The sequence below is a fragment of the Callionymus lyra genome, chromosome 10 (assembly GCF_982586985.1).
Source record: "Callionymus lyra chromosome 10, fCalLyr1.hap1.1, whole genome shotgun sequence".
In the NCBI taxonomy this organism is placed as follows: Eukaryota; Metazoa; Chordata; class Actinopteri; order Syngnathiformes; family Callionymidae; genus Callionymus; species Callionymus lyra.
Window position 1 is genome coordinate 9,699,607 of NC_141827.1, and position 12,692 is coordinate 9,712,298.

The 12,692-nt window shown below is 45.7% G+C and overlaps 1 protein-coding gene across 1 annotated transcript in view; it reads left to right on the top strand.

Moving 5' to 3' along the window:
• The window catches only part of tex264a (testis expressed 264, ER-phagy receptor a), a 66,084-nt gene extending 60,269 nt beyond the window's left edge, over positions 1-5,815 (top strand). Inside the window, exon 4 of the mRNA XM_087800955.1 lies at positions 5,059-5,815. Coding sequence (XP_087657081.1) covers positions 5,059-5,402 — 344 coding nt within the window. The 3' untranslated portion in view covers positions 5,403-5,815. The remainder of the gene's footprint in view (positions 1-5,058) is intronic.
• Positions 5,816-12,692: the final 6,877 nt, after the last annotated feature.

The window sequence follows — 12,692 nt, forward strand, 5'->3', positions numbered from 1 at the left end:
TCCAACAAGAAAGTCAGTGTATCTAACGAAGCCCCTCAGGACATCTAACTTGCCCACACCTGAGCTCTAACGTCATCCTGTGATAATAAAACAGGGTCAAGTATCGAAAGAAAAGCTGTGGCTTCTGGCTCAGCTCGTTCATTTGATTCTTCTCCTCGAGTTCACGATGCAGAAGCCGATGGAAAGAAACCACCAAAAGATATTTGTTCATGCTATTATAAGAAATATATGACTTAAAAAAGCTAATATATCGTGATGTTTGTTGCGAAGAGAACCAGACAAATGATCCGTTTGCAAACGACTATGAAGATGACAAAATGTTTCCATGGATCTGTAGAAAAATCACTTTGTTTATTCAGCACAACAGCAGACGATCGATCTGTCGACGAGGAATATCCGTCTTTTCACAACGTCGCGCTCGATTAACCAAACGTCTCTCACTGTGACGGAGGAACGTTTTCACGCTAACGTCTCTCGACATTATGGAAATGTTCGCTCTCGAAGGGCTTCGGGCGGGAAGTGTCTCCGGCGAGCTCGTGGTCAAGGAGCTCAGCAGCGGCGACACACAACTGAATTTATTGGGAGCTTCTAACGTGATGATGAAGTCAAATGTGTCTCGAGAGTCAAATGAAATAAAGTCATTTAATGTAGTTTGACAAACCAACCTTTGACACGTGAGGTGATGATAGCAAGATATAAGATATTATTGACATCAACAATTAAACAGAGGCTTCCACTAAAAGTAAAACTGAAGTTAGAGGAAATACATTTTGGTGAATTAGATACTTTTAAAGAGATTTTGGCCTCTTTTGTGATTGAGTTTGACAGCCCTGGGTGACATCACCTCTGTCACTCCTTGGCAGAGGTATTAAAAATCAGTTTATCTGCCTGAAGCCGTATTAATAAAAAATAAAACTCCTTGATCGACATACCGGGAAGATTATGGCACCAAGAATGATTTGATCTGTATCCCTGCATAACATAAGATAAGATTTACCTTTACTCCTTAAGCAACACGTTATATCAAAACATACAGTGCACGTATTAGAATTATCAATAAAACAATAATAAATAAAGGGCTGCACGATATTGGAAATAAGTGTGATATTCGATATTGGTGTCTTGACTTGAGATATAGATATTAATGTGATATTTTTTCCTTTCACCAAAAAATGTAGCCACACTCAGTACTGTAGGGGGAGGTCCGGGGGTTTAAATAAGGAAAATTATGCCATATTTGCCTTTCGTTTATTTCCGCGCTTCTGTGCCGACATGATCGGAGAAAAATATCACTTCTAACGCTCTGTTGCTGAACAGCTCACAGACAGACGGTGACGTAAACGACAACGAGACATAGAAGTACAAATTGACAACTTTACAGAACGTCAAACTGATTGGTCGAAGTGTGCATTTAAGAAATGTTTGATTTATACAATAAAAAAGTATAAATTATCGCAAATGTTTTTGATATAAATATCGCATGTGCCGTGCAGCCTTAGTACTACGATAATGAAATGAATAAAATAGTTATAAATATAAATCTAAAATGTTTACACGTGTACTTTCGGGCACGTCTGTCCAAGTAAATACCGACTGATTCGAGGAAGTCATACTTAAGAGCAACACGTCTGTCAAGTGTCTGATCATCATCGGTAGATATCGACTATTTCTTCACGAACAAGACAGATGTGAAAACTTCAAGTTGTTTCAACTCTCAGTGGCTCAGCGAGATCGTCCGGCACATTATCAACCGACTTCACCATCAAGTCTCAGTTTAAACAATCTGTCGAGGACACACAACTTTTTTGTTTGTTTGTGTTTGCTGAGGGAAAGTTGAAACATAATCTTAGGTTTTTATTACGATGCACGTTTCACTCCAATGTCATTGAAAGTGTCAATCATGACAGAGAAGATATCTAAAGACACTTTAAACTACTTTAAGAGAAGAGAAATACCAACAAACATTTCATGGCGAGGATAAAAAAACGTCCATTTAAGCCGCAGAACCAGACTGGATGAAGATGGTGCTTCTGCTGTGACCATCTGGGAGTGATAGGCAGAGATAAAGGAGTCGCAGTATTTCACTTACGGAGCCGATACATCTACTGAAGGATCTGAAGTACTCAGAGACGAAAAAAATACCACATTAGATAAAGTAACAATTCTGCCTTTCAGATCCTCCATATTGACTCTCAAACATCTTTAGACCCCCCCCCCCCAAGCAGATCAGCCATCTGTATTAACAAGTGACTTGAAAGAAGTCATTGTAGCCAAAACAATTCACAAAGAAGATCAAAAACGACAAATCTTGGTAAATAAGATAAAAATAAATATATATCAACTGAGAGACTGAGTGTAAATAAATTAAATACTTTTCACCATTTTTAGTGGATGTTTCTAAACGCAGCGATTGTTTTCGTTTGCGTCCTCATGTGTTTCTACTGTCGCGGTAAGTGATCCACGCTGAGTCGATTCTTCTCTGTCCGACCCTCTCGTTGGCGCCATCAATTTTTCACCAGCGTTTAGGCGCTTCCTGTCACCGCTTCCTCAACATCCACTCTCGGATTCCTGCACCTCAGCACCGGCTCTCTACCTTCCCCTCCTCGCTCGTGAAGGAGAGGTTTTCAAGAACAAGGGGTTCTTGGCTAATAATCCCGATGGGCCCAATTAAAAGAGAGTCGTTTGGGCAAATTTTGATCTCAAAAGATTCTTGGAGCGCGACTGACTTCATCAGGGATTCTAACCTCGGACCAGAAGTGGTCGTAGATTTAAATCGGTTTTAATTTATAAAAATGACTTCATAACTTCAAGCATCTTTAAAGACGCTCTTGCTTCACTTCTTTATAGCATTGTATTAGTTCAGCTGTTTTGATTGACAGTGGGACAAAATATTTTGGTGATCCGACTCGATGGGCGGAGCTTATGACAAAGAAAGCATCCCATTGGTTGTTTTATCACTTGTGCTGAAGCTGGACCTTCATGGTGTTCAGTGACCGTGTCGATAAAGTTTTGAATGTACTTATGTGACCAGAATAAAAAAAACATTAGGTTTAACGGACAAAAATGTTCCATATTTTACAAGAATAAATCCTTTAATCATCGCTATTTGAACAAAACATCTTTTGGTGTCAGTCCGGGGTCACATGGGGGTCACAGTCTCTCTTTTTTACTTTACTTTTATTGATAACAAAACCCATCCGTTCGTCACTGGCCGCCGGCCTCCAGATAATGTACGTCTGGACATGTTTGCCCATCAACACGTCCGTGAATAGATGATTCAGACGACATCACTGTAGGAACAGGATGTGCCGGGTGTTGATAATGCAGGACGAGGAGGAGGCCGAGGTGGTGTTTATTGTGTTCTGGTCCCGCGTGACTCATTTCCTGAAAAACACACTTTTTTTTTGATGTGAAGATGAGATTTGTTGGTGAAGAGCTCCAGGAAAGCACTCGGAACCTGCTGAGATTTGAAATGTTTGGACTTGGTCTCTGTGGATTTACAGATCAAATAAAGAGTTAAGACGTTGAGAGTAGATGAACCTCGATATGTTTGATTTTATGAGGTTTTATTTTCGGGCTGAAGCCTCGAATCAACATACATGAAGCAACATTTAATTACAAATAAACTAATAGACCTAAAGAAAATACTCATCGGGTCGTCTTGAAGGTGCAGAACTAAATCTATAGTATATTTTTAGGTTAAGAAAAGACTCATATTTAAGTTAACACTTTAGAATAACTATAAGTTATAACTAGTAGTTTATGCATTTTATATGTGTAATGATGTAATTCCCCATTTTCCTCTGAAAAAAAAAATCATCCATCCATCCATCCATCCATCCATCCATCCATCCACCTGTCCATATGCCTGTCCACCCATCCACCTTTCCATCTATCTGTCCATCCACCTACCTATGCAGTACATCCAACCATCTATCCACCCATCCACCTGTCCATCAATCCATCCATCCACCTCTCCATTCACCTGTCCACCCATCCACCCATCCACCCATCCATCCACCCATCCATCCATCCACCCATCCATCCATCCATCCATCCATCCATCCATCCATCCATCCATCCATCCATCCATCCATCCATCCATCCATCCATCCATCCATCCATCCATCCATCCATCCATCCATCCATCCATCCATCCATCCATCCATCCATCCATCCATCCATCCATCCATCCATCCATCCATCCATCCATCCATCCATCCATCCATCCATCCATCCATCCATCCATCCATCCATCCATCCATCCATCCATCCATCCATCCATCCATCCATCCATCCATCCATCCATCCATCCATCCATCCATCCATCCATCCATCCATCCATCCATCCATCCATCCATCCATCCATCCATCCATCCATCCATCCATCCATCCATCCATCCATCCATCCATCCATCCATCCATCCATCCATCCATCCATCCATCCATCCATCCATCCATCCATCCATCCATCCATCCATCCATCCATCCATCCATCCATCCATCCATCCATCCATCCATCCATCCATCCATCCATCCATCCATCCATCCATCCATCCATCCATCCATCCATCCATCCATCCATCCATCCATCCATCCATCCATCCATCCATCCATCCATCCATCCATCCATCCATCCATCCATCCATCCATCCATCATCCATCCATCCATCCACCTTTCCATACACCTGTCCACCCATCCTTATATATATATTAAATATATATCTTAAAATAAATCTTATATAGATTATTGAAAAAAGCAAATTCAAACATTAAATATACAATTATTGAGTTAAAATGTTGAAAAAAAATGATGCAAAGCTTAAGAGAACACAATTTTTTTACAACATTTGAAATGTTAAATTCAACCTATACAATATACTTCCATAGCGGATACTTGGGAGTAAACAGAAGTGTACACTGTGATTTCACAAGAGTTGAATTATAAAGGGGAACAAAAAGATACTTTTATCTGCTTAATTTGGTTTTCGGCTATTGTTTGCCCTTTAAAAAGTTTGTTTTCTTGATGCACTTGTTAAGAGTTTCCTTTCGTTGCAGGCGCCGACTCTCACAGCGACGTGAGCTCGGTGAGCGGCGGCGTGCCCTGGGACAGCCGAGAGACGTCCCTGGCAGCCTCCACGGCGGCCTCGCTGGCGTCCTCGCTGCCCCTGCGGGACGTGATGGACGTCAGCGAGGACCCCAAGCAGAGGGACCTGGCGGACAGAAGCTCCAACGAGTCCCTGGGCAGCGGCTCGTCTTTCGAAGAGCTCGACATGGATCAGGAGGAAGGAGGCGACGAGAGGGAGGAGGGCGAGGAGGAGGACGAGGCGGAGGACGGAGCGAGAGAAGACGCTGAAGTGTTTGCTGACAAGAAGGAGCCTCTGGGGGACGGAGAGGAATAACCATGTTGAAGGAGGGGTGGGTGGGATGCGGGGGGGAGGGGGGGGGTCTGTCGGTCGCTGTCGATGGTTATCTGTCGTGTAATCTTGTCGGTGGATCTCCTTCGGACCACCGATTGCACTTTCAATTCTCCCTTTTCAGCCTGTATTTCCCCCTCGAGTTCAATAAACAACGAGCCCTTTTGTAAGAAACACAACTGGACGGAACGACTGCGGGACGCGACTCCAGCAGCAGGATTTTATATTGTCTTCGAATCGCAGACATTCCTTCAGATTTAAAAACCTCTCGTGAAAGACACTCGTCACCAGCCGCTCACAATCATCGACTCTCACCATGTTCAACTATTTATATCGTGCCCATATCAAATGTGTGTGTTTGACGTCTGAATATTCAGAGTAAAAACTTGCAGGAATCATTTTCTCTCTTTGTTTTTTTTGTTGGCTTGTTGGTTGAGATCATGTTTAGGTTAAATTCATCTATACATTTGAATGCACTCAATACACACATGCTATCGAGGTGTTATGGCAAGAATCTGGCGATTACGTTATGTGTCACGATACCATATATTACGATACTGTAGTAACAAGTATATATTTTTGTAGTATTGTCAAGTACTTGACTCTGGTGTTTTAGTATTTACAGACCACATCACTCTAGACGTAACTTTTTTCATTTGTTTTGAAACCAAAATATGTCCAAACATCAGCTTTGCTGGAGTCGACTGTATCCTCTCGTCCTCAGTCATCCAGTCATCGTAGGGATCTTCCGGAATTCCATTGTTGCTTTAGCTGCGGAGGACGTAATGACTGCATATTACTTGTAAACTAAAGCAACAAACTATTTAATTTAACCCCTGTATTAAGGTGAACGAACGCATTCGTTTGGGTCACCTTGACCCAGAGACAACACAAGGGTTAATTGCTTAATTGAAATGCAAAAATCATTAAAAATATATATATATATAATTTAAAAGGCAAACAATGTATTATGCTTAAATTATTGACTCTGAGTTGTTGAATTTCAATTTGGTAGTATAGAAAAAAAGTATCTTACACACTTAGTAAAGTACTACTTAGTTACAGTAGTTACAAGTTACATATTCTTATTGTACTTTTTCTACTTCCCAATCATTTGATGCTATTACTTCAGTAACGTGATGTTATATCAACGGACTTTATCATTCATAAAGTCCATGATCACACCTGAGATTAGATAAGTGCACCACTCTCTCATTTGCTGGTAACTATTGGTTAGTGTGACTAGTCAATCCCAGCTACCTCGGGTGAGAGGCATTTGCTGGTAACTATTGGTTAGTGTGACTAGTCAATCCCAGCTACTTCGGGTGAGAGGCATTTGCTGGTAACTATTGGTTAGTGTGACTAGTCAATCCCAGCTACTTCGGGTGAGAGGCAGAGGACACCCTGAACATATCGCCAGCCACGTCAAGGGACACACAAAGACACACAACCATTCACACACACACACTCACCTCTACAGACAATATAGAGTTCTCAATCAACCCCTGTATTATCTTGGACTGTGGGAGGAAACTGGAGTACCCGGAGTAAACCCTTGTGAGCAAAGGGAGAGCTTGGATACTCCACACAGAAAAGGCTGCAGGTTAACTCGAGCTGGAAGCGGACCAGCAACCTGTGTAAACCGGATTAATATTTCATCAAAAAGGCATTTTAAATTCATATTTGTTTTGTCAAGAACTTGACACATGGTCCCTCAGGAAGTTTTCCTGCCCGACGATGCCCTTGAGCAAACCCAGGACACGCCGGAGAGTCCAGGTCTCACTGTTGTCACGGGAAGACTGAGAGTTCGACTAAGAGTTTGAACTGAAACAGTATAATTTCAGGTTTGATCTCAGGAGAAAAATCCTCTTCAAAGGGGAAATTCTCGTTTATTAATTTGTTGCGTCTCCGTTGTTGTTCGGCAGCTCTAGATGGCGCCGCGAGTGTTTTAATAACTTGTTAAGTCATCTTCAGAAGAGGCGGTTATCATTGTCTCCACAGACCCGGCTCTTCTTTTTTTTTTCAGGAGAAAGAGAAGAACATGGGAGAAGAATGTAGAAACCCAGGTGTGCGGCGCTGATATAAACGTGACACGCAGACGATTGTTTGGTTAATAATTGCCGGATATTCACCTTGACTGTTTCCACGAGCAGGAGAAGCTTTGACTGAAGGCTCTGACATTTCTATGTTTCGGTGTTTCTGCAGTGCATGAAGAATAGCTTCCAGCAGGCTTTGATGTTTGACGGACAGCTGCGCTTCTTCTTTCCTTTAATGAGCGGCATGACCTATGAGTTCAGATTCTCCCAAATCACTTTGGTTGGCATGGAAACAGTGTGTGTGTGTTTTTTTTTTTGTTCATCTACGGCTTTGTTTTTCGAAAAATTCAATTCAATTCATAAAGAAATTAAATAAATAATAATAAAGTCCAGGTTTAAAAATAGTAAAAAGTTAATTGAAGTTAGTTCAAACTTTTCCAGCTGTTGCTTTTGTCTCCATTAAATTACAGGTTTGGATGTCGGGGGGGGGGGGGATCAGTATTAACTTATTAACAATAAGTTGGGATCAGCTCTGACAAGGTAGCTTCAGGGGAGAGTCTGAAGAAAGGGGGTTACACTTTTAAATTGAGTGTAACTTGTTGGATAGATAGATGGATAGATAGAGAGAGAGAGAGAGATACTGTGGATGGATGGATGGATGGATGGATGGATGGATGGATGGATGGATGGATGGAAGGAAGGAAGGAAGGATGGATGGATGGATGGATGGATGGATGGATGGATGGATGGAAGGATGGATGGATGGATGGATGGATGGATGGATGGATGGATGGATGGATGGATGGATGGATGGATGGATGGATGGATGGATGGATGGATGGATGGATGGATGGATGGATGGATGGAAGGAAGGAAGGATATCGAGAAATTGGGTTTCCAGTTCACAGCAGACAGCAGTTTTATAAAAACTGCAGTTTTATAAAAACAACAACAAAGTGCAAACAAAGAACAAAGAGTAAATATAAAGATTATTGATGGATGGATCAAAAGGCAAACACAAAGAAAATGATACAAAGATTATCATAGAATAACATCATACTTTCACTTCACTCCTGCCCACAAACTCAGAATTATACAGTGTAATAGCACAAGGAATGAATGCGTACCTGAGTCTATTAGTGTTGCATCATGGGAGGAACATTCATGCTCCATCTGCTTCTCTAATTAATTAATTAATTACAACTTTTTGGACTAAAATATATCTCAGGCATCACTTTGGTCTTCCTCTTATTTTTGTGTCTCTCGCTCTACACTGGTGGAAGAAGAAACAGAATCGTGTACGACTCTGCGTTTGTTGATATCGTACAGAGCTGGTCGTGGACCTGCAGCTCCGGCGCAGCGAGCAGGTCTTCCTCCAGCGAGCAGGTCTTCCTCCAGCGAGCAGGACTTCCTCCAGCGAGCAGGACTTCCTCCAGCGAGCAGGACTTCCTCCAGTGAGCAGGACTTCCTCCAGCGAGCAGGACTTCCTCCAGCGAGCAGGTCTTCCTCCAGCGAGCAGGACTTCCTCCAGCGAGCAGGACTTCCTCCAGCGAGCAGGTCTTCCTCCAGCGAGCAGGACTTCCTCCAGCGAGCAGGTCTTCCTCCAGCGAGCAGGACTTCCTCCAGCGAGCAGGTCTTCCTCCAGTGAGCAGGACTTCCTCCAGCGAGCAGGACTTCCTCCAGCGAGCAGGTCTTCCTCCAGCGAGCAGGACTTCCTCCAGCGAGCAGGTCTTCCTCCAGCGAGCAGGACTTCCTCCAGCGAGCAGGACTTCCTCCAGCGAGCAGGACTTCCTCCAGCGAGCAGGACTTCCTCCATCGAGCAGGACTTCCTCCAGCGAGCAGGACTTCCTCCAGCGAGCAGGACTTCCTCCATCGAGCAGGACTTCCTCCAGCGAGCAGGTCTTCCTCCAGCGAGCAGGACTTCCTCCAGCGAGCAGGTCTTCCTCCAGCGAGCAGGACTTCCTCCAGCGAGCAGGACTTCCTCCAGCGAGCAGGTCTTCCTCCAGCGAGCAGGTCTTCCTCCAGCGAGCAGGTCTTCCTCCAGCGAGCAGGTCTTCCTCCAGCGAGCAGGACTTCCTCCAGCGAGCAGGTCTTCCTCCAGCGAGCAGGTCTTCCTCCAGCGAGCAGGACTTCCTCCAGCGAGCAGGTCTTCCTCCAGCGAGCAGGACTTCCTCCAGCGAGCAGGACTTCCTCCAGCGAGCAGGACTTCCTCCAGCGAGCAGGTCTTCCTCCAGCGAGCAGGTCTTCCTCCAGCGAGTAGGACTTCCTCCAGCGAGCAGGTCTTCCTCCAGCGAGCAGGACTTCCTCCAGCGAGCAGGTCTTCCTCCAGCGAGCAGGACTTCCTCCAGCGAGCAGGACTTCCTCCAGCGAGCAGGACTTCCTCCAGCGAGCAGGTCTTCCTCCAGCGAGCAGGTCTTCCTCCAGCGAGTAGGACTTCCTCCAGCGAGCAGGTCTTCCTCCAGCGAGCAGGACTTCCTCCAGCGAGCAGGACTTCCTCCAGCGAGCAGGTCTTCCTCCAGCGAGCAGGTCTTCCTCCAGCGAGCAGGACTTCCTCCAGCGAGCAGGTCTTCCTCCAGCGAGCAGGACTTCCTCCAGCGAGCAGGTCTTCCTCCAGCGAGCAGGTCTTCCTCCAGCGAGCAGGTCTTCCTCCAGCGAGCAGGTCTTCCTCCAGCGAGCAGGTCTTCCTCCAGCGAGCAGGTCTTCCTCCAGCGAGCAGGACTTCCTCCAGCGAGCAGGTCTTCCTCCAGCGAGCAGGACTTCCTCCAGCGAGCAGGACTTCCTCCAGCGAGCAGGTCTTCCTCCAGCGAGCAGGTCTTCCTCCAGCGAGCAGGACTTCCTCCAGCGAGCAGGTCTTCCTCCAGCGAGCAGGACTTCCTCCAGCGAGCAGGTCTTCCTCCAGCGAGCAGGACTTCCTCCAGCGAGCAGGTCTTCCTCCAGCGAGCAGGTCTTCCTCCAGCGAGCAGGACTTCCTCCAGCGAGCAGGTCTTCCTCCAGCGAGCAGGACTTCCTCCAGCGAGCAGGTCTTCCTCCAGCGAGCAGGACTTCCTCCAGCGAGCAGGACTTCCTCCATCGAGCAGGACTTCCTCCGGCGAGCAGGACTTCCTCCGGCGAGCAGGACTTCCTCCAGCGAGCAGGTCTTCCTCCAGCGAGCAGGACTTCCTCCAGCGAGCAGGACTTCCTCCAGTGAGCAGGACTTCCTCCAGCGAGCAGGTCTTCCTCCAGCGAGCAGGTCTTCCTCCAGCGAGCAGGTCTTCCTCCAGCGAGCAGGTCTTCCTCCAGCGAGCAGGACTTCCTCCAGCGAGCAGGTCTTCCTCCAGCGAGCAGGTCTTCCTCCAGCGAGCAGGTCTTCCTCCAGCGAGCAGGTCTTCCTCCAGCGAGCAGGACTTCCTCCAGCGAGCAGGTCTTCCTCCAGCGAGCAGGTCTTCCTCCAGCGAGCAGGTCTTCCTCCAGCGAGCAGGACTTCCTCCAGCGAGCAGGTCTTCCTCCAGCGAGCAGGACTTCCTCCAGCGAGCAGGACTTCCTCCAGCGAGCAGGACTTCCTCCAGCGAGCAGGATTTCCTCCAGCGAGCAGGTCTTCCTCCAGCGAGCAGGACTTCCTCCAGCGAGCAGGACTTCCTCCAGCGAGCAGGACTTCCTCCAGCGAGCAGGTCTTCCTCCAGCGAGCAGGTCTTCCTCCAGCGAGCAGGACTTCCTCCAGCGAGCAGGACTTCCTCCAGCGAGCAGGACTTCCTCCAGCGAGCAGGACTTCCTCCAGCGAGCAGGACTTCCTCCAGCGAGCAGGTCTTCCTCCAGCGAGCAGGTCTTCCTCCAGCGAGCAGGACTTCCTCCAGCGAGCAGGACTTCCTCCAGCGAGCAGGACTTCCTCCAGCGAGCAGGACTTCCTCCAGCGAGCAGGTCTTCCTCCAGCGAGCAGGACTTCCTCCAGCGAGCAGGACTTCATCCAGCGAGCAGGACTTCCTCCAGCGAGCAGGTCTTCCTCCAGCGAGCAGGACTTCCTCCAGCGAGCAGGACTTCCTCCAGCGAGCAGGTCTTCCTCCAGCGAGCACGGCTCCCTGTGGCTCTGGAAAGAGAAGCAACATGGAAATCATTTCAATGTTTTGTCTCGAAGGAAGAGACTTTCATTTACACAGATCAAGGTCAAACCATGAAGCGAAAAGTCCTTAGAATATTTTTAAACCAAATGTTCTACGACTGGATGAGTCACTTTGTACTATTATTATTCTTGTAAATAAAAGTATTAGTAGTAGTATATACTCTCTATTATATTAAAAAAGTATTATACTATTATAGTTGTTCAATTATATAGTGAAAGATTAAGTAAATGTTTGAAACAGGAGCGAGTAGTTCATTTGTGAAAATAATAATTTTAATTAGTTATTAAAATACTAAAATATGACCACCTGTATATAGATTTATTAATATTTTCTAAAGAATTCATGTGCGATCAATACGACATATAAACATAAATTGTTGAATTAAAGTTCCATTTTGCAGATTATATTTAAAATATTCATAAGATTCTTTGGTTATTATTTAATGTTATAAAACCCAAAATATTAATGATTTCAATTCAATTCAATTCAAAGTGTTTATTGTCATATACATCGAGAAACACGTTTCCCTATGCAATGAAATTCTTTCTTTGCCGTCCCTCCACAAATATCGGCATAACAAAAAAATAAAAATAAATATACATAACAAAAAAAAGTCAAGATAAAATAACAATAAAAAATAATAATATAAGAAAGGGAGGGGGAACTGTACATGTGATGGATTTAAAGTGACAACAGTGCAGTGTTCAGCTGTTCATGATTCTTATTGCAGTGGGTTAGAAAGAGTTTCTCAGGCGTGTGGTCCTGCATTTTGCACTCCTGTACCTGCGTCCCGAGGGCAGGAGTGTAAACAGTCCATGTTGTGGGTGGGAACTGTCCTTGATGATGGTGGCAGCTCTCCTGTGGACTCTGTGGTGGTAGATGCTGTGCAGAGAGGGCAGTGGAGACCTGGTGATCCTCTCCGCTGTCTTAACCACTCTCTGCAGACGTTTGCGGTCCATGGCCGTAGAGCTGCCGTACCACGCAGTGATGCAGTTGGTCAGACTGCTCTCCACGACACAGCTGTAGAAGTTTCTGAGGATCTTTGTCGACATGCCAAACTTCCTCAGCCTCCTCAGAAAGTACAGCCGTTGCTGTGCCTTCTTGACCAGCTGTGTTGTGTTGGTGGCCCACGTTAAGTCCTCAGT